This window comes from Cavia porcellus, unplaced genomic scaffold (assembly GCF_034190915.1).
Source record: "Cavia porcellus strain 051 isolate PalLab524CR breed Dunkin Hartley unplaced genomic scaffold, mCavPor4.1 scaffold_18, whole genome shotgun sequence".
Lineage (NCBI taxonomy): Eukaryota > Metazoa > Chordata > Mammalia > Rodentia > Caviidae > Cavia > Cavia porcellus.
In genome coordinates this window covers 9,265,508-9,290,412 of record NW_026947501.1, presented here as the reverse complement: position 1 = coordinate 9,290,412, position 24,905 = coordinate 9,265,508, and the positions used below count along the sequence as shown (strand labels likewise).

The window sequence follows — 24,905 nt, the reverse complement described above, 5'->3', positions numbered from 1 at the left end:
GTATCTTTTTTGTTTTTCATGTATTTTTTCAGTAGTCATTTTTCTTGGCCTTTTGATTGTAACTTTTTTTTTTAAAGCGTGTTTTCTCTTTCCATTTTGTGCTTTTTAGAAAATTACTGTGGCTAACAGGATGGAATTACAAGTTAGCACGTGTCTGAGAGAAAGCTAGGTCATTTTCTACCAAGAGATCACAATAGGTTATTACAAATAATGAATTTACTGTTTTTCTATGTGTGTTCATGGCTTCATTTTTCAGAGTTGATTATTGTCACCGTTATTTTTTTCCTAGCTGAGACAAAATACCCAACACCCAAGATTAAAAGAAGAAAAGTTTATTTTGGCTTACATGTAAACTGTAAATCCAGAAATTTCAGTCCATGCTCCATTGGCTCCAAAGAAAGCTGGCATGACAGTAGAGCATCACAGAGGCCAGCAGGCACAAGTCAGTGAAGCAGCAGGCAGAGCAAGTGGCGGGCGACAGCAGCTCTCCTTCTGTCCCTTGTGATGGTATCCAGGCTGCCCACCCTTATGTTGGATAATGCACCCAGCATTGCTGAGACAGCCTTAGTCCCAGCATCACAGGCTTCTAGATCCAACCACTTCTGAAAAGCCCCACCTGTGACTGCATGAGGCTTTGGGAGGACATCTAGACCCAGACTGTAACCATTACGTTTTAGGATCTTAACCAGTCATAAAAGATTGGCTACTGTATTGCACTCATTGGTTAAAGTATAGGATGTTAGAAATGGGTGATCTGACAAATGAAAGCAATAAGAATATAAGGTTCATTGGTGTTCAAATGAACAGATGCAGCAGGTCCTCTTAAGAACTGTTCACAGATACATTCACAACCCTTCAGAAAGAGTGGATGAAAGGGTGAGAGTAGTTCAGTTCTCCTCTTCCCTGTAGTGTCAGTGATGGTTTAAAAATCACTGTTTTGGATAAAGTCCTCTTAAATGTAACATAGTCTTGCTGTTTGCAACTACCATTACATTATGGAATTTTCAAAATGTAAATTGAGGATAATTCATGTACTATATCAGATCCACCCTTTTAACTCAATACGGTTGTATACCTGTAAGTTTATAGTGTAGACTCACATTGTTGAATCACTGTCACCACTTCAGTTCCACAAGATTTTCATCACCCAAAACGAAATTCTGTGCCAGCATCGATAGCTTGCTGTTTCCCCACATCCCTAGCCAGGGGAAACTCCTGATGTACTTTCTCGGTATGAATGAATTTGCCAGTTAGGCATTTCATATAAGTGGAATTGTAAAATATGTGGCTTGTATTTGCCTTCTTTGTGGGGTTTTGTTTTTTTGTTTTGTTTTGTTTTTGAGACAATGTCTCTGCAAGCTGGCCTTGAACTCATAGCAGTTTTCTTGCCTCGGCCTCTACCTGGTGCTGGGATTACATGCGTGTACAACTGTACCTGGTCATATCTGTCTTCTTTTACTTAGAATAACATTTTTAAAGTTTATCCATGTCATAATATGGTCAGAACTTTGATTTTTTTTCCTGCTTTTTTTCTTTTAATAAGATTCCAGAGTCATGTGTTGCAATAGCAGAATTACTTCAGCAGTCAGAAAATCCTTCTGTCAACCAAACACTGCCTAGCCCAGACGATATTAAAAGAGGATTTCAACGCCAACAAGAAAGAAATGCTGATGCCCTGCGGTAACTGATGGTCTGATAAAGTAGATGACATTATAGATAGTAGGTTTTAAATGAAATGTAGATGTAGCGGACTACTTAATGATTTCAACACGGTCTTTAAAACCCTAAGTTCAATCCTTGTATTGCTTTATAGCTGTTTTAGTGATAATATTTTGTTTTGACTGTTGAGTTTGTGTGGTGGGTTTTTTGTTTTGTTTTGTTTTGAGACACTATATAGTTCAGACTGACCTTGAACTCATGAGGTAGCCCAAGCAGGCCTCAATTTTGCAGGTAGTACTGTGACTTTAGCATCCCAAGTGCTGGGATTACAGACATGCATCACCGTGTCTGACTTAGTAATGATTTTTTATAATCACATTTGGTGTCAGGTTATTAGTAAGCTGTTTGTGGAGTTTTGGAACCAAAGCAGTTCAGGAGCAGGAGCTATCCTTACCTGATTGTGACTTTGCCCTATACTTAGTATGTGATTATTCCTACTTACAGTGCTCTAAAATTATTTAATTACTCAAGACGTTTTCACTGTGATGAGAGTAGCTTCAAAGTCCTCGGGCTTGGATGATCTTCCACCCTTAGCCTCCTGAGTAGCTGCGACTGTATGTGCACACTACAGTGTCTGCCTTCTCCTCCTCCTTGTTTTTGAGACAGGGTCTTGCTATATAATCCAGGCTGCCCTTAAACTCCCAACAGTCCTTGCACCTCAGCCTCCTGAGTGCTGTGCCCCCAAGCCCAGCCTGCAACTTGTTTTCTGAAGTGGCTTTATAGGTAATAAACTCTCATAGCCCACCTAAAGGGTTTCAGGTAGTCAGCATACCGTAATTCACAACCAGTTACTGACTACTTAGGAATTTATATTTACTGAGGAATGCCCACTGGGAGACAGGAGCGGCCCCCACTGCACCAGGCCCCTCTCGTTCTTTCCTCAGTCTCTGTTCGCTTAGTGTGTAACTCTTAACAGCGCCTCCTGCTGTGTGGTGAGAGACTAAGGGAAGAATAGATCTGGCCAGAATTCAAATTGATGTTACATTATTTTATGTTTATCTTGGTATTGTAGTGAAGTGGTTCATCATTTGATTTTTTTGTTTGTTTGTTTTAAGGAACTATGAAAACTTGGTAAATGCATTGCTAGATGGTGTGGAACAAAGAAATTTGTGAGTACAAAAGATTCCTCTTTCTTCTTTTGCTCCCGCCTTTTCTTCTCCTTTTTGTTTCTGCCCTCCTTTCCCCCCTCCTGTCCCTCCCTCCTTTCCTTCCTGCGTGCTAGGAGCCTGCGGCCTCATGCGGCCACACCAGTGCCCTATTCGGAACTACATTGCCAACCCTGCAAAAATGATTTTATCCTCAGCACATTTGTCTTCCATGGGAAGGCTGGGAAGGGCTATATTACAGAAAATTAAAGTCTGATTTACATGTTCAGAAGACTAAGAAAGGAAGGAAGGAGAAGTCTGGGGTTAATGACGGCTTGTTGTTAAGCAGACGCGTTTTAATTCTTGGGGAAAATAAAATTATGTATGAAGTGCTTCTCTTTTTCTTAAAGACCTGGCTTTATGATGAGTAACATGGTCTGTGACTTTCCTCCCCCTTTTAAGGCCATGGAAGTTTGAACACATAGGAATTGGTCTGCTGTCTCTACTCTTGCGAGATGACCGAGTGCTGCCTCTTCGTGCCATACAGTTTTTTGTGGAGAATCTCAACCATGATGCAATTGTAGTTCGAAAGGTAGACTCTATTTCAGCTACTGGATTTGAAACTAGTTATCTCACTTAAAGTCTTTAATTTCTTTACAAATAATGCATGTCATAATAAATATATTGATATATATATGGGCATGTTCAGCATTGCACATTTCAATACTTGAAATATTACTATGTTTATAAGCTAATGACCGAGGTTGACTTTGAAAAATAGCAAATTAGGCTCTCAGTGTTTCAGGAGGGAAAAACATCTAGGGGCACAACTAGGTGTTTCTGTCAAAGTCTTAGCGCTGAGGTATAGAAGAGGTACTAGCCTAGTCCAGTATGTGACCCCGTAGCCAAGATACAAAGAATGAGCAAGTACTGACTGAATAAAGACAGGCCAACTTCTTTTTGTTTTTGTCTCACGGTATAGTTCGGGGTGGCCTTGGACTTACTATGTAGCACAGGCTGGTGATCCTCCTGCTTCAGCCTCCTGAGTGTTGGGAATATAGTCGTGTGCCACCACACTTAGCCATAGAAAGGGTCAAAGTTCTTTAGGCAGAGACGGCCTTGAATAAATGCTCTAGAATATGAGCTGCTAGTGCCTCGTTCTGAGTCAATTTAGTACTACCATGTCTGTCCCACCTGCTGCCAGTGGGGGCCTGAGGCCTGGGGCAGCGGTATGGGGTAGAATCCAGCATCTTCTTTGGTTAAAGTAGTTAACTATTTAACAGATTTTTGATTCCTTGTACAAGGGAATTGAACCCTGGACCTTTGCACTGATCTACGTCTTCCCCACCCCTACTCCCTACTGAATTGCTCGGGCTGGATTTGAACCTATGAAATGCCTCAACCTACTATAGTACTGGGATTAGAGGCATGCACCACCACACTTCACTGGGTTTTTTTTTTTTTTTTAATTAAGTTTTGATGTGTTTATCATATTTTTTTTCTAGATGGCTATCTCAGCTGTTGCTGGTATTCTCAAACAGCTAAAAAGAACCCACAAAAAGCTGACTGTTGACCCTTATAAAATCAGTAAGTATTACAAAAAAATAGTTAATAGTGCTTTGCAGTAAAACTTAGAAAAGTTCCTTGAAAGGTATAAATAACTGTTCTTGACTTCAAATATTTTTGTGGGTATAGATAAAAAACTTGAAATAATGTTGTAAAGGAAATATTTCACTTAATTGAAAACTTGGGATTAAAAAATTCACAAGAAAAAATATTGAGCCTTTAGTATATGGAACCCAAGACCTTGCACATGCCAGGTAAGTACTCTAACCAGTGAGCTATACCCCACATTATGTGGTGTTTGGTTTTTTTTTTTTTTTTTTTTTTTTGTCTTTTTCATTTTTATCGGTACCAGGGTTCGAACTCACAACTGCCTGCTTGCAAGGCCGGCGCTTATGCCCCTGAGCTAAATCCCCAGCCCCTATGTGGTATTTTTTGTGAGAGTTTTAGTAGCTTGCTTGTTATAAAAATGGAGTTACACTAGTTCTGTTGTTGAAAGTTGAGAATTACTGTCAAGTGAGTGTGTTTAATCAACTGTGGTTGTCTTTTCCTTACGCAGGTGGATACCCTAAGCCCATCCAGATTCTTGCTGGCGATAGACCTGATAATCATTGGTTACATTATGATAGCAAAAGTGTACCAAGAACTAAAAAAGAATGGGAGTCAAGTTGCTTTGTTGAAAAAACTCACTGGGGATACTACACCTGGCCAAAGTAAGTTATAAATCATTACACACCTTGTTAAGTGGACCTTGATGTTTTGTCACATTTGGATTCTGGAGCAGTTCAGAGGCACTTGAAGCCCCCAACCCTTCAGCTTCCTGTCTGTCTTTTGCTCCTGCCAATGCTGTGCCTCATGCCTGCTTCTTGTAAAATCCTTAGCCTTTCTTAACACCGTTATATGGCTAAGGAGATTGTTAATAGTTGCTCTAAATTACATTCTTATCTATTAATAATACAAATGCCTAAACCAACTCAGAGAAATACTTCCTTATCTCTGTTTGTTGACTGTAGTAGTCTGTCACCAGGACACAGTAATCTGCTATATTTTTAACACTGAGAATCTATACATCTCGAAAGTTAGCATCTAGAGTTAATTAAACATGCCTTGTAATGCTTTCTGTCCATGATGCTCTACTATTGTCTTCTGTGCATATTACAAATATAAACTCTTACTACGTAGGAATATGGTTGTTTATGCTGGTGTGGAAGAGCAGCCTAAGCTTGGCAGAAGCAGGGAGGATATGACAGAGGTAAGCGTTCATTTCACCATGCTTTCAAATGCCTCGTATTTTTGGACGCTGATTTATTTCAGTCTTAGTTCAGATCTTTTTTCAAACTTGACTATTTCATTGTAGCACAGAATAAATACGGATGGATGTTTACTACTCTACTAGCACTACAAGTGCCAATTGATGCAAGCCTCAGATTGGTCTCAAGTTCCTACTCCACTTAGCCCTTCTTGGTCATTGCTTAATTAAATAGCTGTTAAATTTCTTAAATCAGTTCTGATATATGCTTCTTGAAAGAAGACATAATGATTTCGTTTTAGATGTTTTATTGTGTGAAAATGATACAACACTTGGTAAATAGGTATTCATACATCTAAGTCCAGACTTCCAAGTCTTCATTGAGTTTACTACTTTCTCACCTTGAAAGATAAGCACTTTTATGTGTAGATCTTACATTAAAGGTTGTGTAACTGATTCTGAACAGTTTGTCTTTTAACTTACCGTCTTCTACAAATAAGGAAATTGTTCATTGATGTTTAGTTTAATTTCACGAATTGCTTAAATATCACAAAAGCAATAAACATTCATTTCCCAAGCAGATTGTCTGTTGGATTTAATTTATGATATGAGAAATTGGACTCAGATTTGAAGGATGTGAAGGACAAAATCTTAGCTAGTTTTATATACTTAGCATTTTGGGTCTAGGAAGTATTGTTTCTGTGAGAACTAAACATTCTTTAGAAAAAAATGATAGTCTGTTGAATCAAAATCTTATTTTAACCTTTTTAAAGTTATGTTCTTAAAATAGATTTTAAACCCTGAATTTTTTTTCTTACTTTATAGGCAGAACAGATTATATTTGATCATTTTTCTGATCCTAAATTTGTTGAACAGTTAATTACTTTTCTATCTTTAGAAGACAGAAAAGGAAAAGATAAATTTAATCCCCGACGGTTTTGCCTCTTTAAGGTAACTGTATTATTAATATACCCTCTTTGTAAAGTGTAATGATTATTTAGTTTCTGAAGTTTTATGTATGTTTTTAAGGTTTGAATTTAGTCATCTGTTGTCATTGAAAATGGCACTGAAAAACATATCAATCATTGCTTTTAGCTTTAGGTCGTGACTAAAAAAAGGCAAGCTTATTTTATCTTTAATGTTTGTGGTTAGCATTAGAGGCAAAAAATACATTTTATGTTTGCTTTTCTGAAGTATAACATTTTTAAGTTCAAAAGATTATTAAAGTGTACTTAGCGACATTTTAATGTAAGTGATAATATTTTGCCATTTTAAATACATTGTTACTTAGTGATAAAAGGAGGATCATTTAGAATCCTTAAGCACAGTAATGTTAATAATTGCAAGCATATTATAATTGAAATGATAATCAGTTGAATACCGAATTTCTTTGTTTTTATAGGGTCTATTTAGAAATTTTGATGATGCCTTTCTGCCAGTTCTGAAGCCCCATTTAGAACGATTGGTTGCAGATTCTCATGAAAGTACCCAGCGATGTGTTGCAGAAATTATAGCAGGCTTGATCAGAGGTTCAAAGCATTGGACATTTGAAAAGGTAATGTTGTATATAGCACCTTCTTTGTTAGAGATACAGTGTCTCTTCAGTTAGCAATCCCCACATCATTGTTACTGATACTTAAGGTATGCAATGCTTAGTTAGTTCCATCAACTGTGTAGTGCATATAGTGCTTTTGAGTAGATAGCCCAAGCTTGTGGTCAGTAAGAAACATTTAATATCTTTAAATTTTTATTATCTGTCAGCAGTTTGGTGGGAGTCAAGATATATTATGTAGAAGAGTAGGAATAGATAAGAGAGGAATAATTTGTCTAGTTTCTCCTGAAAAGGAGAAAGATCCTGAAATACCATTCTGCTGTGTCCACGATTACATGTGCTACATGTAATCTCCCTCACGAAACTTCTCTATAACTTGCTCATAAACTTTACTATTTTAGGCTTGTGGAACTCCCTCTTTAGAATGTCACTCGATTTAATATTTGATTTCACACTTGTGCCCTAATATTAGCAAAATGGACAAACACAGATTTTGACCAATTTTTAGGAGGCCTGTGAACAGTTACACTTAACAATTTTAGGCCAGGTATGGTGGTGCATGCCTATAACTCTTAGCGCTTAGCTTGAGCTACATAAAGCTAAAAAAAAAAAAAAAAAATTTAAACATATTACATGTCTTTGTCATGTAACGATGATTACAGTTAGTTTTGAGGTATCTGTTTTTCAAAACTGATTCTCTTTTAATCTATGATTGGTGTTTTCAGAGGAAATTTTATTCCAAGTCCTCCTTCCCTGTTTGTTCTTCTTAAACTAAAGTCCATGGACCTACAACATGAGTGTCACTTGGGAGCTTGATAGAGAAGAAAAATTTTAGGTCCCTCTTAAGTTAATTGGAAGTGAATTTTGTCAACATCTGAAGAAGATTTATTTATTTATTTATTCTACCAGTCTTTTTAAGGCAAGGTTTTGCTGTGCAGTTCAGGCTGGCCTTGAACTCACAGCAATCCTCTTGCCTCAGTTTCTCAAGTGCTGAGATTGTAGGTGTGTGCTATAATGCCCAGTTTGCTCATTTATTCTTGAGAAGCATGCACACAAGTATTCAATCTCTGTTCAATAAAGCAGTTTTTAAAAGACTGTTTGTAATAATCTAAGTCTTAGATTATATACCTGAGTCTCGAATTATACCTCACACTAATTTTTATATTAAAATATTGTTTGTTATTATAAAATTCAGTCATGACCTTGATAAACATTCAAATCTTACAATTGAGTTTTTTGTGCCCACTCTACTGTAGAACTGCGTGGTAGTAGGGGAGATTCCAAAAGGAACTGTGTAAGATTTAATCTCTTCAGAATAAAAGTTTGTGGGGGTGGGATGACCTACACTTAGTGTACAATGACAACATAGTGAGGTGCTTCCTTGGATTATAGTCTTTGAGTACTCTAGATAATTTAAATTCAGTACAAGTTTGTATATATATTTCCTGGACAGAGATACTTTTTAAAAAATGTTCTGAGTGTTAACTTTCACCCTTGTATTTCATTGTGACTAGGTGGAGAAACTCTGGGAGCTTCTATGCCCTCTACTTAGAACAGCTTTATCTAATATTACGGTGGAGACCTACAATGACTGGGGGACTTGTATAGCCACATCCTGTGTAAGTTGTCCTGCTTCTTCTGTGTCTCACTTTTCTGTTCAAATTGTTTGATGCCTTGTCTCAGGATGTAGAGAATCTCATGTTGAAATTTTTATCTTTGTCATCTTATATTTGAGGATAATCCTTCTTAGCCCTTTAAATAAGCCTGCAGGGATAATTCTTCTGTTTTGTTTTTTTGGTACTAGGGATCGAACTCATGGCCTCAGGGCCTCGTACTTACTAGGCTAGTGTTTTAAGTCACTGAGCTGAGTCCCCAGCATAGAGGTAATTGTTAAATGCTTTTGATATTGTCTGTGCTGTTGCTATAGATTTTTAAATCAAATGATAACTCATATAGTTGGAAATGTAGCTTCCATAGAGTAAAAGCTACACAATATGAAATTATGGGTGTTAGCTCATGTAGCTCATATACTTTACTTTAAGGATAACCTATTTCAGTAGTAGTTTTCTCACTGTTAACGTGAGCTGTGATAACTACATTTGGATTTGACTCACAAATTTTAGGAATTCCCCCCTCCCGCCCCGTGTAGTTAATATATTTTTAATATTTCTTAACTAACTTGAGTTTTATTTATAGAATTGCCTTCTAATTATTACTTTATATCTTCAACACAGGAAAGCAGAGATCCTCGGAAACTTCATTGGCTTTTTGAGCTCTTATTAGAATCACCATTGAGTGGCGAAGGAGGATCCTTTGTAGATGCATGGTACGAACACAAAACCTCTGATTAACACAAAATATGAACTTCACAAGAGCTTAAGCTGATGTGTAAATGGAAATGAATTATCTATACATTTATGTACTGATTACTTCCTAGAAAGCACTGTGATCCATTTCTGAACACTGTATTATACTTCGTTATTTCTCAGTTGGTGACAGGTAGAGAAATGTAGGCAATATGTAGCTTACAGAGAATTGCTTTCTCTAAGAATAGTGACAAATCAACTACATAGCAAAGGGTGGATAGTGGAATCAGGAATAGATATTAAAAAAAAAAAGAATTGCTTTCTCTGTTATCACTTTTTATTAGGATTGCTTTATGTACATTGACAGTATTTTCTTCTTTATTCCACTTTTTATTCTTTACTGTAAAGAAAGAAGAGGGGCTGACCATGCTTGCTTAATGTGCTCAAATTCAATCACCAGCATCACAAAAAGAAAAAATTATGGAGAAAACAATCATGTTAAGGGAAACTGCCCTGAGTGAGAATGGGTGAAGCAGGCAAAATAGTGGGCAAGGAAAGAAATCTGTGAATACTGCTAAGACAATAGGTACTTTGTTAATCAGTGAGAAAATCTGAATTCTGATCCTTTAAGATGAGGGGTTTTTTTTCAGCTGTGTATTAGAGAATAAATGTATATGTAGGAAAAATGAGATCTTCATAAAGATACTTTTTGTGAGAAAATGAAAACATTTCAGGTGAAATGCAGGCATTGTTCATTATATCAGTGTATAAAGGAAGAAAGTTTGAACATAATGGTTTTGTCCTTAACTTTTAGTCGACTTTATGTACTACAAGGTGGGCTTGCCCAGCAAGAGTGGAGAGTGCCTGAACTGTTGCACAGACTACTAAAGTACTTGGAACCCAAGCTCACTCAAGTCTATAAAAATGTCCGGGAAAGAATAGGGAGGTAGGTATTGTTTGCTCTGATATGATTCACCACTTAAATTCTTCTTACTACTGTCTAACAAATAAATCCTGCTGCCAGTTATTGTCAGCGTGTCCTCAGTCTCAATTTTGTTTACCATTATAAGAAATAAGGCAGACGACTCTGAATGTAAACCAAGAAAGAAAGGTTCTCAACAGTCAGAGGTGAGCAGTCAGTCACCACACCCCAGACTGAGTAGTTCAGAATTTCAGGACTTCCTTTATGTACAGGGAAATTTGAGAACCTGTCCAGGAATTTACTTGGGAAAATTTACTCTGGTTGGGTCATAACTTTTAAACCTCATTTTTAATGATAATATGGAATCTCTTCCTAATATTTTGCATTTTATTTAACAGTGTGCTGACCTATATATTCATGATAGATGTGTCTTTGCCAAATACTGCACCAACAACATCCCCATGTATCCCTGAGTTTACTGCTCGTCTGCTAGAGAAATTAAAACCCCTCATGGAGGTGGATGAAGAAATTCAGAACCATGTTATGGAAGAAAATGGAATTGGTGAAGAAGATGAACGAACTCAGGGCATTAAACTCTTGAAAACCAGTGAGTGGCTAAAATTACTTGAAATTTAACTAAAAACATACAGTTATTTTTATTCTGCCTTGAAATTTTCCCCATTCATTTTTGTTATGGTGAAATATACATAATGCAAAATGTACCATGTGAACCATTTTTGAGTGTATAATTCATTGACATTGATATATTCATTCTGTTGTGTAACCATTACCACCATTTATCTCCAGAATTCTCTTTGTTATGCAAAACTGGATCTCTTCCCATTAAATAATAACTTCTCATTTTGTCCTTACTATACCCCTAAGCAGCCACCATTGTCCTTTGTCTCTGAGTTTGCCTGTTCTACATAGCTCTTATCTGTTAAATCATATAGTATTGTTCCTTTTATGTCTGGTGTGTTGACTTTGCATAGTATTTCATGGTTAATTTATTTTGTTGCATGAATAAGAAATTCATGCTTACTACATTTGCTTTATGCACTTACCCATTAATGGACATTTGGGTTGTTTGCACCTTTTGACCGTTACAAATAATGCCACTATGAACATTGGTGTATAAGTACCTGTTTGATACATTTGCTTTCACATATTTTGAGTATGTACCCAGAAGTGGAACTGGCTAAACCATATAGCATTTCTGTGTTTCACATTTTGAAATGCTACCAAACTTTTCCACAGCAGTTGCGCCATTTTGTATTTTAATCATCAAATGTACAAGGGCTTCAATTTCTCAACATCCCTGCCAAGACTTAATGTTTTCTATTTTGTTTTGTTAGTTTTCTCTGATTGTAACCATCCTAATATGTATTAAGAGCCATCTTGCTAAGATTTTCTTTTGTATCTGACTATTGATAAGTGACATTGCACAGTGTTATATGCGTTTTTGACCATTTGTATATATATATTCTATTCCCATTCGTTTGCCCAATTTTGAAGTAGGCTGTTTTGTTGCTGTCCACTTGTAGTATTTTGTTTTAAACAGAAACAGAAAAAAGTAAAAACAAGATACAGAATTTCCAAGCAGAATACTAGGGGATTAACAATGGTTAAGGTGTTGTGTATTGTTGTTTTCAAAGTAGTTTTTCAGATTACCAGGCATATGTATGAAAAAATGATAAAACAACGAAAGCACAAATCATTCTTTTCGTTGGGCTAATGGAGATTAATAGTATAATTATCTATCACACACACACAGATGCACATATATATGTAATCTTTTCCCCCATCCCAGTTGTTCCTTTACTTTTTTAGCTATTTCCTCCCCTTTCACTTTCAAAATATCTGTTGTACCCTTTTTAGATCCCACTAACTCCTTCAGTTTTTTATACTAGGGAGACAACATGATGTTCACCTTTGTAACTTTGAACCATGTCATCTATGAGCATAATCTCAAGTTGTATCCATTTACATACAAGAGCCTCAAGACTGTCCTTTATTATAGCTGAGTGGCTTTCCATTATATGAATATATTATTGTCTTTCTTATCCCTTCTGTAGTTGATGGGCAAGTTACCCCTGCTTTTTTCTGGTTCCTTGTTGCATGGAGCATTGTTTTCTCTCCTTTGACTTTCAGTCTATGAATTTCTTTTCAAGTTACATACGTTTCTTGTATATAAAGCATTTTGATGAACCCATCTATTCTGCCTATGTTTCTTGATCCATTCTGCCTGTTTCTTTTTGTTGGTGAACTGAGGTCATCTACATTGATTGTTACAACTGACATGCAGTGGTTTGTCTATGCCAGGCTATTTTCCTGCCGTTAGCCTCCTCCTTTTCCCCTCCATTCAATACCTGCCCCGCTCAGGAGTCACACTGTGCTGCTGTTTCTGGAACCATGGTCAGTTTTATCTGTCTAGAATGTCCCTCAGTGCTCTTTGTAGGGTTGGTTTGGTGGTCATGAATTCCTTCAGTTCTTTATCATGGAAGTATCTTATTTCTCCATCAGTTTTGAAAGATAGTTTTTCAGAGTACATCAATCTGGGTTGAAAGCCGTTTTCTTTTAGGACCTGAAATACTTCACTCCTTGACTTGATGGTTTGTATTGAAAAGTCTGTTGTGATTCTGATGGACTTTTCTTTATTAAGCCATCTGTTTCTTTAACAGCTTTTAATATTCTATTCTTGTGCTGAATTTCTGGGATCTTGTAGATTTATTTTGGTTGTGGCTAGTTGAGGTCCTATATGCCTTACGTACCTGTATGTTAGGTCCTTTTCCCATGCTTGGGAAGTTTTCTGCCACAAGTTCTGTAAACAGTCTGTTTATGTCATTTGTATTGACCACCCCTCACTTTTTTGCTGACACATATCATTATTAAATTATTTTTCATTGCATCATCTTGCAGCTGTTGAGTTATTTCCTGGTTCTCATTTTTTAAGAGATCTAGCCTTTTGTGATCACTAGCTGCCATTCTGTTCTCAAGATCTGCAAGTCTGTCTTAAGGTGTGTTCAATTGGCTTTGCCAATTTTTCATTATGTTTGTGATTTCTTTTATCTGAGATATTATTTCTGATCTGATTTCTTTCACATCCTCATGAAGTTGTTTTTGACTTCATTTGCTATCATTTCATAGATTTCAGGTGTGTGACTTCGAATTTCTTCCATTTCTATTTCTCCTGGACTTGTTCTGTGGACTGGAGGTCAGAGATTGCCTTTTGCTTCAGTGTCTTGACGTTTTCCTAGGTTCCTTTAGACAAGCTAGTTGTGGGGTCCTAGGCACTTCCCGCATTGGCTACCCATGTAAGGTGTAGGGGATTATAGATTTTTTTTTTTTTTTTGTCTTTTTGCATTTTATCGGTACCAGGGATCGAACTCACGACTGCCTGCTTGCAAGGCAGGTGCTTATGCCGCTGATCTAAATCCCCAGCCCCCTGAGGTGTAGGGGAAAGGGCCAGGTGCTTGGGTTTCTCTAAACATATTTTCCTTGAAAGCAGTGGGGTACTGGGCAGGCTTATCCAGACTCTGGCAGCTACATAGCCTTCCACAGTGGCCATGGGCATGTGAGGTCAGAACTTGACCCATGTTGTCTACCCTGATGACAGCCAGTGTGCACGCAGGATCGTGGCTGAGTGCTTCTCCCTGCCATGCTGGTTACCACTGGTGAGGGTCCCTGATGGCAGCTGACAGGTGCTCTGGATCATGGCTGGCTACTGCTCCCTGGACGTACTGTCTACCAAATGGTGGGTGTGCAGAGGGCATAGTGGTTGCTGCTTGTAGTTTTTTGAATACTCTGGATGTCAGTACTTATCAGGTAGATTTTCTTCTATAGTCTGTGGATTCTCCTTTTTACTCTCTTCTTAGTCTTCTTTGATTACTGAAAGTTTAGTTTTGATTATCTGGGATTTTTTGTTTGTTTGTTTTGTTTTTTGTTTTTGGTACGGGGAATCGAATTCATGACCTCGCACTTATCAGGCAGGTGCTTGTGCTGCTAAGCTAAACCCCTAGTCCTAGTTTTGATTATCTGTCCGTCATTGAATAGCTCCTTAAAAGCGATTGCCAAATGTCAGGAAGTTTCTCCTTTTAAGTTTTCTTCAAAGATTTTTTTATAGTTTTTATATAGTTATCAGGTAAGTATGAACTTTTTACATGCAAACATGCTGTTTTCCCACCAAGCAATTGTAAGATTATACTTTCTCCTTGAGTAGTCTTGGTGCTGCTTTTAAAAATTGGTTTGCCTCATGTTGTTGTGAGGGTTTATTTATGGATGCTTCTATTTAGTCCATTGATTTGTATGCCTGACCTTACTGCCACTATCCTACTGGTAGTTACTGTAATGTTTTAGTAAGCGGTAAATCAGTGAGCATGAGCTCTCTAAAAGTTCTCAAGATTGCTTTGCCTATTCCAGGCTTCTTTTCTTTTCTTTTGTACCAGGAGTTGAGCTGATGAGCTCACCCTTGCCAGTCCTGGTTTTTTTTTGTATTTCAAAGATTATTTACTTGTGTGTGGGATTTGGTTTTTTTTTTTTTTTGTGTGTGTGTGTGTGTGTGTGTGTGTGTGTGTGTGTGTGTGTGTGAGACAGGGTATTGCTATGGACTTCAGGCTGGCCTTGAAACTCACTTTGTAGCCCAGGCTGGTCTTGAACTCACACTGATCCTACTGATCCTCCTGTTTCAGCCTTTTAAGTGCTGGGATTATAGGTGTGTACCACCAAACCCAGTTTGTATTTTAAGTATTTTCAAGGGTTCTACTTTATGTTAGTTACCTACCATAGAATTACTGAAGACTAGTTTTAACATAAAACTTGATTTAGATCCTTCATCGGTTGTATTAATAATTTTTAGATGCTTCATTGGGAACTAATGTTTGTGCTGAATTAGTTGATAACCTTTATTGTGGGTTACACTGCTCATCAACCAATGTCTAATTGATAAAATATCTATAAGAACTCATTTATAACACTAGGGAGCTGTTAGAGTGATCATCTGACACTGGCTTTACACTGTAATTCTACTTTGTGGCCTTTTTGATAGCAGTGACTGATTCTTCATGTTTATCTCCAAATAGTATTGAAATGGCTGATGGCAAGTGCGGGAAGGTCTTTCTCGGCAGCAGTCACCGAGCAGCTTCAACTTCTGCCTTTGCTTTTTAAGGTAAGGTTGGAGGTAGAGCGAGCAGTGCATCCCTGTCTGACTCCACGAGACCCTTGGCATCGCTGATGGTTGTCACCGTGGAAGTGTCCACTGGGTCTCTGAGAAACACAGGAGTCACAGAAAAACTTTTAATGGTTTGATACTTGTTTTTTTTCTTTTGTTGAGGGTTTTTTGTTTTTGTTTATTTTTCAAACAGGATCATGCTATGTGCATAATTTAGGCTGACCTCAAACTCACTGCAATCCTTCACCCTCAGCTTTTTGAGTGCTGGGATTACAGGTGTGTGCCACCCAGTTTGTTGAAATAATATTTCAATGTTAGTGAGTAAGATCATGATCTTAACAAATACATAAACATTTTACAGCTAGAATTTCATTTCATTGTTGGTCAATTTCTGAGTAATAGCAATTTAGAGGAAACTATAGTTAAAAGAAATCTACAAGGAACTTTCTCAAAATGGGTATTTTCTTTATACAATAAATCTAAAGATTAAAATGTTCAGTTTGTTATTTTACAGTGTTAAAGGGCTCTATACTCTTTTCGACAAATATCTGCAATGGTTATTTTATTAATGAAAGAAGTGGTTTAAGTATTACTAATTTATGCAGAGGATGAAGCTAATAGAACTGAAGTGTCACAGACCTGCAAATATAACCTCTAGTGGTAAAGCACGTGCCTAGCATCACTACTACTTGGTAGTCAATCAGAGTTATTACTTTAGGCAGGTCCTTAGTTGCAAGTGACATGGTAAAGTTTTTCTTTTTGAGGGGTGGAACTTCTAGGGATTGAAGTGAAGATTTTGCCGCTGAACCACATCCCCAGCCCTTTTATTTTTATTTTGAAATAAATATAGTTGAAATAAATAAAGTTGGCCAGGCCAGACTCAGTCATGGACTCCTCCTGTCGGCCTCCCGGTATCCTGTTTAGTACCATGCCTGGCTGGCATGGCAGACTTTTGATCTGCCATGACATATTATGTCATTAGGATATTTGAAGAGATAATGCTAATAGTAATTTTCAAAGATTTTACTACTAGGGCCAGGGATATAGCGCAGCAGCACAGCACCTGCCTGGCAAGCACAAGGTCCTGAGTTCAATCCCCAGAACTCCCCTTCCCCTTTCTTTCCCCTTCCCTTTTCCCAGAAAAGATTTTATTAATAAAATAACTTCAAGAATGCTTTGTAAGCATTATGACTATCTCTGGGCTCTGTTGGGATATAAAAGTGGACAGAGGATACTTCTTTGGGGATGTCTTTAGAGCAGTAGTACTTAAACTTTTTTTTTCCTCTGTCATATACCCAGTGGGTATAGAACAGAATTTTGTATGTTTGTTTGTTTATTTTATATCAGGGATTGAACTCCAGATCTTGTACTTGCTGGGCAGGTGCTTACGCTGCTGAGCTATGTCCCTGGCCTGCACGTATATTAATAAACATATTAAACATAATAAACATATTCATTAATTGTTAGGATAAAAAGCTTTCCATCCTTTGTCTTTCACTAAAAGGGGGGCAGTAAATCTATGAGATAAATGATTTAAATCCTCTTTGAAATTTATGAAAAATTTAAACTAGGACATTGTTGTACATAGATATTAGTGACATGGCTTGCATCTCACCTGATTATTAGTAGTAGTGAAATTGAAAACTTGTTTAGTCCGTCATGGTAAATAGTATTTGAACTACAAAAGCATTGCAACAATTATTTTCCAGACAGATCAGATGTGTCAAGCTTGAAGATAAAAAAACTTGTTTACTAACCTAGGGCAAGCAGAGGAATAATTCCAGTGACACGAGAAGTTCTGTTTGGAACATGTTAATAGTCAATATGTGCAGTCATGTGGTATTTTCAATGTATTTTGACACTTTTTTTTGATACTTGTCATCTGTATAGTACTTGATGTGTAAGCTAGAACTTCTTTGTATCAGTTGTCTCATGGCTTGCTACCCTTTTTAGGCAAAATTATTTGTTTGGTGCTCCTCTTTTTCAGTTCTTATTACACCTTACAGAGCTTTTCTTTTTTCTGAGATAAGAGTCTCACAATGTAGTTCAAGCTTATCTCAAACTTGTAATCTGCCTGCCTCAGCCTTCTTTTGAGTGCTAGGATTACAGACATAAGCCACCATGCCTGGCCAGAACTAAATAATGATAGGTACCATATAGTACCATCATACTTCAGAGGAGAGACCAGTGACCTGGTAATCATCACATGTCTGTTCCACTCTTTCTTTAAAGAAAAATGAGTTTAAATCTTTTGTTTAAATATTCTGTCTTGTGAAAATTTTCAGTACCTATATTAACTTTTTTTTCTCCTCTTATAAATTAAAAAAAATGTGAACTTGCCGTGTAGTTCAGTGACAGAGTGCTTGCCTGGCATGCACAAGTATGGTTCAATCCCTAGCACCACAATTAAAATGAAAATGCCTATTAGGGAGTTTGGAAAGCTGAAGGGAAAAAAATCGATAAGCACCATCTATCATTCATTTTTTTGGTCTGTGCATCTATTTTCCCTATTATCAATTTATATAGAGCATTAAATGTTCATTTAAAAATCTAGAACATAAAGGTTGACAAGACTAATTCAGTGTCCATACCTCACAGAAAGCTGTTGCAAAGTTTATTTGTCAAGATCATGTTTTTTTCTGCACATATATTCTATTTTATTTGTGCTGGAAATCGAACTCAGGACCTCATATTTGCATAGTTATTTTAAGTAGAATCATGGCATTTCTTCTCTGACTTCCTTTTTGGGTAATCAGTATACTATATACTTTTACATGTCAGTAAATAGATGTCTGTGTTATTTCTTATGCTATTAGAATTTAATATCCAACTTACTCTGTAATAGTTTATGTTTGGTTTCATTACAGTTATTCACTAGGAAGAAATAAGAGCCAGGGAGTAAGGGGTTAACACCATTAACTAGAGCCAGGCTGCCTGGATTGATAGATGACTGTATGACTGGTCAGCCCTTTACTCTGAGCAAGTATTTCAGGGCCTTGGAACTTTGTCCATCTGTGAAATGGGAATAATAGTAATGACCCTCTACATCCTAGGGCGCTTACAGGGTTAAATGTGCTAACATGTCCCTCACTGTCCAAACTGAGGAATGGTAGTTGAGTTCAGTGATAGAAATACCGTTATCATCTGAATGTTTCTACTTCCTACTTTGCCATTAGCAAATAATGTGCATTCAGACATCTTTTAGATTGTGAACTGAGGGAGTAAGGAGTCCTGCTTGTGTAGAGTCTTGGAGCAATGTATGGTTCCTTACACAGACTTTGTACTTTGTTTGTGCTTTTGTAAGATAGTTTACCAGAAGCAAAAACTTGGCATAAATTTCAGCTGATCCATTTTTGTTAAGAAACATGATTTGTTGACATTGTTTATTTTCGAAGTGTCATTTAGTCTGTCACATATAAAGCAGTTTTATAGCCATCAAAATTAAGAAACCCTTGAAATATCCATACTTTGAGCAATTTTTCTGTTCTGGTTTTAGAGCCTCCATATTGCTCAAGCTTAAGGGAAGAAATTTAGTATGTAAGTGAATTTTAACATTGAACTATCAAGAACTTATGGTGGTGGTTGAGAGAGTGGAGAGACCTTATATTCTAAGTTTCAAGCTTTATAAAATGCTCTTCAAAATAATCTGTAATTTGTATATGTCAGACCTGGAGAAAATTTTGTAAATAACCATGATACATTGGTGTGTTTGTTACCTACCATTACTGGCATCTCTTCTGAAACACCGTTTTCCTCAAAAATTAGATACGAAGATCCTAGAAGGTATTTCCTTTGTTAACTAAATGGGCAGCATTTTCTGTTGATTGTTTAATGCCAGTCAGATCTTATGATGTAATGAAAACAACGTTTTTTGGAAATAAGGCAAAAGAAAGATGAGATGCTCCTTTAGTTATATCAGCATACCAGTTTAGGTTCTTTGATTGCAAGCACTAAACTCCAAAAGGCTATGAAAACAAAAGATGGAAACCCATTAAATTAGGTAGAAGTATCCTGGTAGTAAACACAAGGACCCTAGAACTGAAGGAGCAAGTTGTAGGCTCTGGGAAATAATAGAACACCTCTTCAGGAGACTGTCCACTTGCATCTGTCTCTGTGATGCAAGGTCTCACTGACCAGGCCCTGGCCTCTTGCACTCTTTAGCAGGGTTGTGTGATCTTTTGACAGTCCCAGCAGTCTGACTGACAGAAGGATGATGTTCCAAAAGAAAATCAAAATGTCATTACCAGCAAGAGGGAAAACGGAAGTTTTCAAAGTATGCATCTTTCTTATTTAAGTCTTAAGGAAAACTGAAGTGGTTTTCGGTTGTGTATAAATTCATGTGATACCTACTACAGTGGATTTTTTTGCCACAAAAATCTCCTTGCGCAGCCTCTTGTGTCATAATCTATTTCCCATTCTCTTACCATCTCCAATCCCTAACTACTAGTTGGTTCTCCAACCTTACAAAAACAATATAGAGTATGTGTCCATTTAAGATTAGTTTTTTGTGTTGTTTGTTTGTTTTGTTTTGTTTTTACTCTACAAACCCTTAGGTTTTTAGTATTGGAAGGAAGATTGTGGCGTTTCACTGTTTAAGGTTGTTGGAGTCTTTGGCTTCGCCCTAATCCCATACATGTGGTTCTTAGAAAAATATGACCATGTACTTACATTCTGTCAAAAATCAGAAGGTATCTTGAAGGTAGGGGTTAGCAAAAGGGTTAAATAAAAGTGTAAGCATGGAGAATGTAAGTATTTAATTAAGATCCAGGTAAATTTATATGCTTCAAAGGCATCAGTTGTTGAAAGAGAAATGTAGATACAATTTTTTGTGGCTTCCTTAAGAAACACTAATGAAGTACTATTCAAACTTGTAGAGGTTTTCCTTTGTTTAACAGAAAAACTCAAATCCACAAACAGTAATACTGTTACTAGATATAATTGCAAAGTAAAATACTTAAAAGAGGTTTTGATACCCTAATTAATATATATATATATATATATATATATATATATATATATCTCAGATTCATTTGTACCATACTGTTGCTATGAGTATATGCTCTTCTTTGGCGTATATTTCTAATTGTTTAAAAATATGACCTTGGGGTTTTCTTTAGTTGTCATCAGTGCAGAGAAGCTGTTGGAATAGAAATTTATTAAGGATGGAAGTTATAGTTTCTGTTAAACCTTAGACAAATTATCATAGTAATTGCTATACTCATTTGATCTGTTAAAGAAAAATTTATGCTAATATTTGTTATAAAACTTTAAGGAAAACTACTCAGAGACTTCAAGGTTATGAAGATCTCTTCATACACTAGTTTAACAGATTTCTTGTTGAAGGCAGGCCAGGGTGATCAGGTATCAGTGGTGGAAATGGAGAATCTGGTAAAATAAAAGAGATTCTTTTTGAGCTGAAGTAGAGTGATCTTGTTAAAACTGGACTCGCTAGATGTCAGGGATGAGGCCTAGTCAGGAGGAGCGCTTCAAGAACCTCAAGATTAGTCAAGGAGAGGAGAGAATATTCTTCACATGGTTAAATTCCCACTTTTAAATAAGAGGGTGCAGAGAAATTGGTAATACTGAGCTTTGGCCTTTAGAGGAAAAATTCTTTTGCAAATCAAAACCATACTGAGGTGCGATTTTTACCTCTTCTACTAGCAAAGGTCCAGGCGTTTGACACTATCCTCTGAGGATATGACTTTCTGAGAAACTAAATGATAAAGAAAGAGTATGGGACAAAGTTTAAAAAGCAAATACGCATTTACTTCCTGATGATTTGAACTTCTGCCTTTCCAACCCAAAGATATGCTGGCAAACATGTGACGTGACTATGCATGAAGACATTGAAAAGTCTGCATACAATTCAGATATTAATTGGCTCTGGAGGGGGTATGGTTAAATAAATTCCTGTTGCTATGGAGTGATCTCCAAGAAGGCCATGCAGCTGAACACAGTGACATACTGAGGGAAGCTGAGATAGGAGGACTGCAAGTTCGAGCCCACCTGGGCATCTTAGTGACACCCAGAATAAAAGAGCCCAGGGATGTGGCTCATTGGGAGGGCTGGAGATTCAATCTCTGCTACTGGCAGAGATGGGAGAGGACAGCAAAGCAGAATGAAATAGCCTCAGTGATTGTCTCATTGATGAGTAGAGACTTTTAAAACCACCATGTCACATTGCATATGGTGTCGTACATTCACATGGTTTATTTCACTTTAGAAAATGTACTTCCTAACTGTCTCCATTAAAGAGTATGGATACAAACCAACACAAAGTTGAAACAGTGAATATTCTCAGATCCTACAGTATCGTCTCGAATATTACTCTCACTAAAGCAATCAGGGCTTCCTGGAGAAATGATTGATTTCATGTTTGGAGCAAAATATGTACAAGAGGTCAACTTTTCACAACAGAAACCAAAGATCCTTGTGTTAAAAGTACCCACAAGCCAGTGTCACTAGTGAAAGAAGATGTGAGCATCAGCATAAAGAATGACAGTAAGTTAAAGCCATCAGTATCAGTGTAGGATGTGCACAACACCACTTGTATTCAGTCAAACTTCAGTGAAATCTGCTTCACAGAGATGTAATCAAGGATGCCACTTGGAGGAAATTACAAACCAGGACTCGTGTTTCCTCTTGTGACCAAAAAAAGTAGATAGCAAGGCATTTTAAGAGTCTTAAGAAACATACCACCTAAACTGAACCTGTTACTCTGTTTTAAACCTATCAGAGATAACATGTTTATAGATGAAATGTGTGTAGGATTTTTACCAGATAACTTAGTTGGGGAAAGAAGGAAGCAGAGGGAATGAAACAAGGTTATCTGTGAGCTGTTATAGTTGTATGATTAACTTTAAGGGATTTATTACACTTTCTCCAGTTTTTCTTATGTTTGAATCTTCATGGAAGTTGTTTAAAAGTGTGCAAAAAGGGCTGGGGATTTAGCTCAGTGGCAAGCGCATGGTTGTGAGTTTGATCCCTGGTACCAAAAAAAAAAGTGTGGAAAAAACAAAGTAAAAATGTGTAATTTCTTTGTTGTTATCCTCCAGATTGCCCCAGTGGAAAATGACAACAGCTATGATGAACTGAAAAGAGATGCCAAGCTGTGTTTATCGCTGATGTCTCAGGGGTTGCTTTATCCTCATCAAGTGCCTTTAGTACTTAAGGTGCTAAACCAAGTAAGAGCGCTTAACTACAGTATTTACATCTTTTCATTAGGATTCTGGTTTAAAAGTTTCAGCTAGCTACAGTGCACATAGAACCGGATTTTGGGTTTTGTTTCGTTTAAGATACACATACTGACCAACAAAATAGACCTAGACTCTGCACCTAACACCGTCAGCAGCTTTCTTCTGTTATTTGGGCCAATAACCAAGTCCAAAGAATCACCTGCTATATATGCATAGAGCTAATTATTAAAGCACCGTGATACAGAGGGCTCGTGAGGTATTTAGTCCTTCCCCTTCGCCATTTCCTCTTTAGATTACTTCTTTTTTGGGAGCTGTACTCCAGAGACCTGCTGTGATTGGATGTTTTCTTGCTGAATTGTTAGTATACATATTGTCAGTTTTGTCCAGGTCATATGCATGTTGTATAAAATTGGGCTTGTTTTCACTGCCCAAAATCATTGCTGAGATTTTCAGTTCAGTTATTACTGAAAAATATGTTTTTGTGGTGGAAATTAGTAGTTGTTAATGTTGTTTTTTCCCCAAGACCCTGTCTGCCAGAACTAAAAATGAAAATCATGTGCAATCCTTGGAGGAGAAAGAACTAATAGTCATTAATCATGCGTAGTTCTTTCTTCCTTTTTTATTTAATTTAATTTAATGGTACATTTTAGATACACATAATGGTTACATGATCAGAGGGAATTTGTACCTGTACGTGATAATCTTGATTCTTTCTGCTCAATCCCCTCTCCTCCCTTCAACCCTAACCTCCTTTTTTACAAAAGCTTTGTTTCATTTTCTATTCTTTTCCCTTTCTTCCCCCACCTCATCCCTTACTCCCTTTCCCATTTGAATATTTTCTTACTAATTCTCAGTGTGTGTGTATATATATATATATATATCTCCTCATTTATTCGTTCAGTTTCTCACACTAGAGAAACAATGTGGTATTTAAGCATGTGTGTCTGACTCATGTCACCTAACAGTATGGTCTCCCTCCCTCTCCTCTTACATCCTTTCCCCCTCCGCCCTTTCTTGTTCCACTTTCTTGTGAACAATTCTTTCGTATTTCACAATACTTTTTATACATTTTGGTCCTTATTTACACATTTGGTATCTCACACCAGAGAATGTGATATTTACACATGTGTCTCATTTCTTTCACTTAAGAGCTGGTCTCAAGGTGCGCCCACTTCTCAGTTGATGGGCATTTGGGTTGTTTCCAAGATTTAGCTGTTACGTACTCTGCCACTATAAACATGGGTGCACATATATTACTGTGTTATGGTGTAAAAACATTGCTGTGGTATAGTGTAGAAATTCTTCCAGAAGGATCCTCAGAAGAATAGCTGGCTTAAATGGAACCTGTAATCTTAAGTTTTTTGAGGAGTCTCCACATTGATTTCCACAGTGGTGGAACCAGTCTACACTCCCAGGTTCCTCTCCTTCACCCTCTTGAATCCTTTCCAGCATCATTTGTTGGTTGATTTCTTAATGGTAGCCTTTTTGTTGTTGTTGTTGTCTTTTTCCTTTTTATCGGTACCGGGGATCAAACTCACTACTGCCTGCTTGTAAGGCAGGCGCTTATGCTGCTGAGCTAAATCTCCAGCCCCCATGGTAGCCATTTTTTATGGAGTGAAATGGAATCTCAGTGTTGTTTACCAGTGCAGTTGAACATCTTTTCACATATTTATTTGCTGTTTGTGTTTTTTCATCTGAGAAGTTTATTTATCTCAGATACCCATTTTTGGATTGGGTCTTTAAATTTTGGTATATAATGTTTTTCAGTTCTTTGTGTGTTCTATATCTTAGTCCTTTGAGGGATAACTGGTTAAAATTGTTTCCCACTCTGGGTTCTATTTTTACTCTATTGGTAATTCCTTGTACTGTGTAAAAGCACTTTAATAGAATGAGATCCCTAGGGCTGGGGATTTAGCTCAGCGGCATAAGCGCCTGCCTTGTAAAGCAGGCAGTCGTGAGTTCGATCCCCGGTACCGATAAAAAGGAAAAAGACAAAAAAAAAAAAAAAAGAATGAGATCCCTATTGTTGATTCTTCTAGAATTGGCATCTACTTGTGTGTTTCCTTCGTACTACTCAGTCCTCATACATTCTAAGTGAACTACCTGGAATAGATTGTTCAGTCTTTTATTTAGAAAGAAATAAAGA

General features: G+C 37.1%; 1 protein-coding gene across 1 annotated transcript in view; it reads left to right on the top strand.

The window, feature by feature from the left end:
• Positions 1–24,905, top strand: part of Psme4 (proteasome activator subunit 4) — a 103,936-nt gene that overhangs the window by 69,814 nt on the left and 9,217 nt on the right. Inside the window, exons 29-42 of the mRNA XM_003461931.5 lie at positions 1,544–1,680; positions 2,775–2,828; positions 3,267–3,396; positions 4,310–4,391; positions 4,927–5,080; positions 5,550–5,619; positions 6,442–6,567; positions 7,019–7,171; positions 8,683–8,787; positions 9,403–9,494; positions 10,289–10,420; positions 10,795–11,003; positions 15,475–15,560; positions 22,619–22,747. Of these exons, the coding sequence (XP_003461979.2) occupies positions 1,544–1,680; positions 2,775–2,828; positions 3,267–3,396; positions 4,310–4,391; positions 4,927–5,080; positions 5,550–5,619; positions 6,442–6,567; positions 7,019–7,171; positions 8,683–8,787; positions 9,403–9,494; positions 10,289–10,420; positions 10,795–11,003; positions 15,475–15,560; positions 22,619–22,747 (1,659 nt within the window). The remainder of the gene's footprint in view (positions 1–1,543; positions 1,681–2,774; positions 2,829–3,266; positions 3,397–4,309; positions 4,392–4,926; positions 5,081–5,549; positions 5,620–6,441; positions 6,568–7,018; positions 7,172–8,682; positions 8,788–9,402; positions 9,495–10,288; positions 10,421–10,794; positions 11,004–15,474; positions 15,561–22,618; positions 22,748–24,905) is intronic.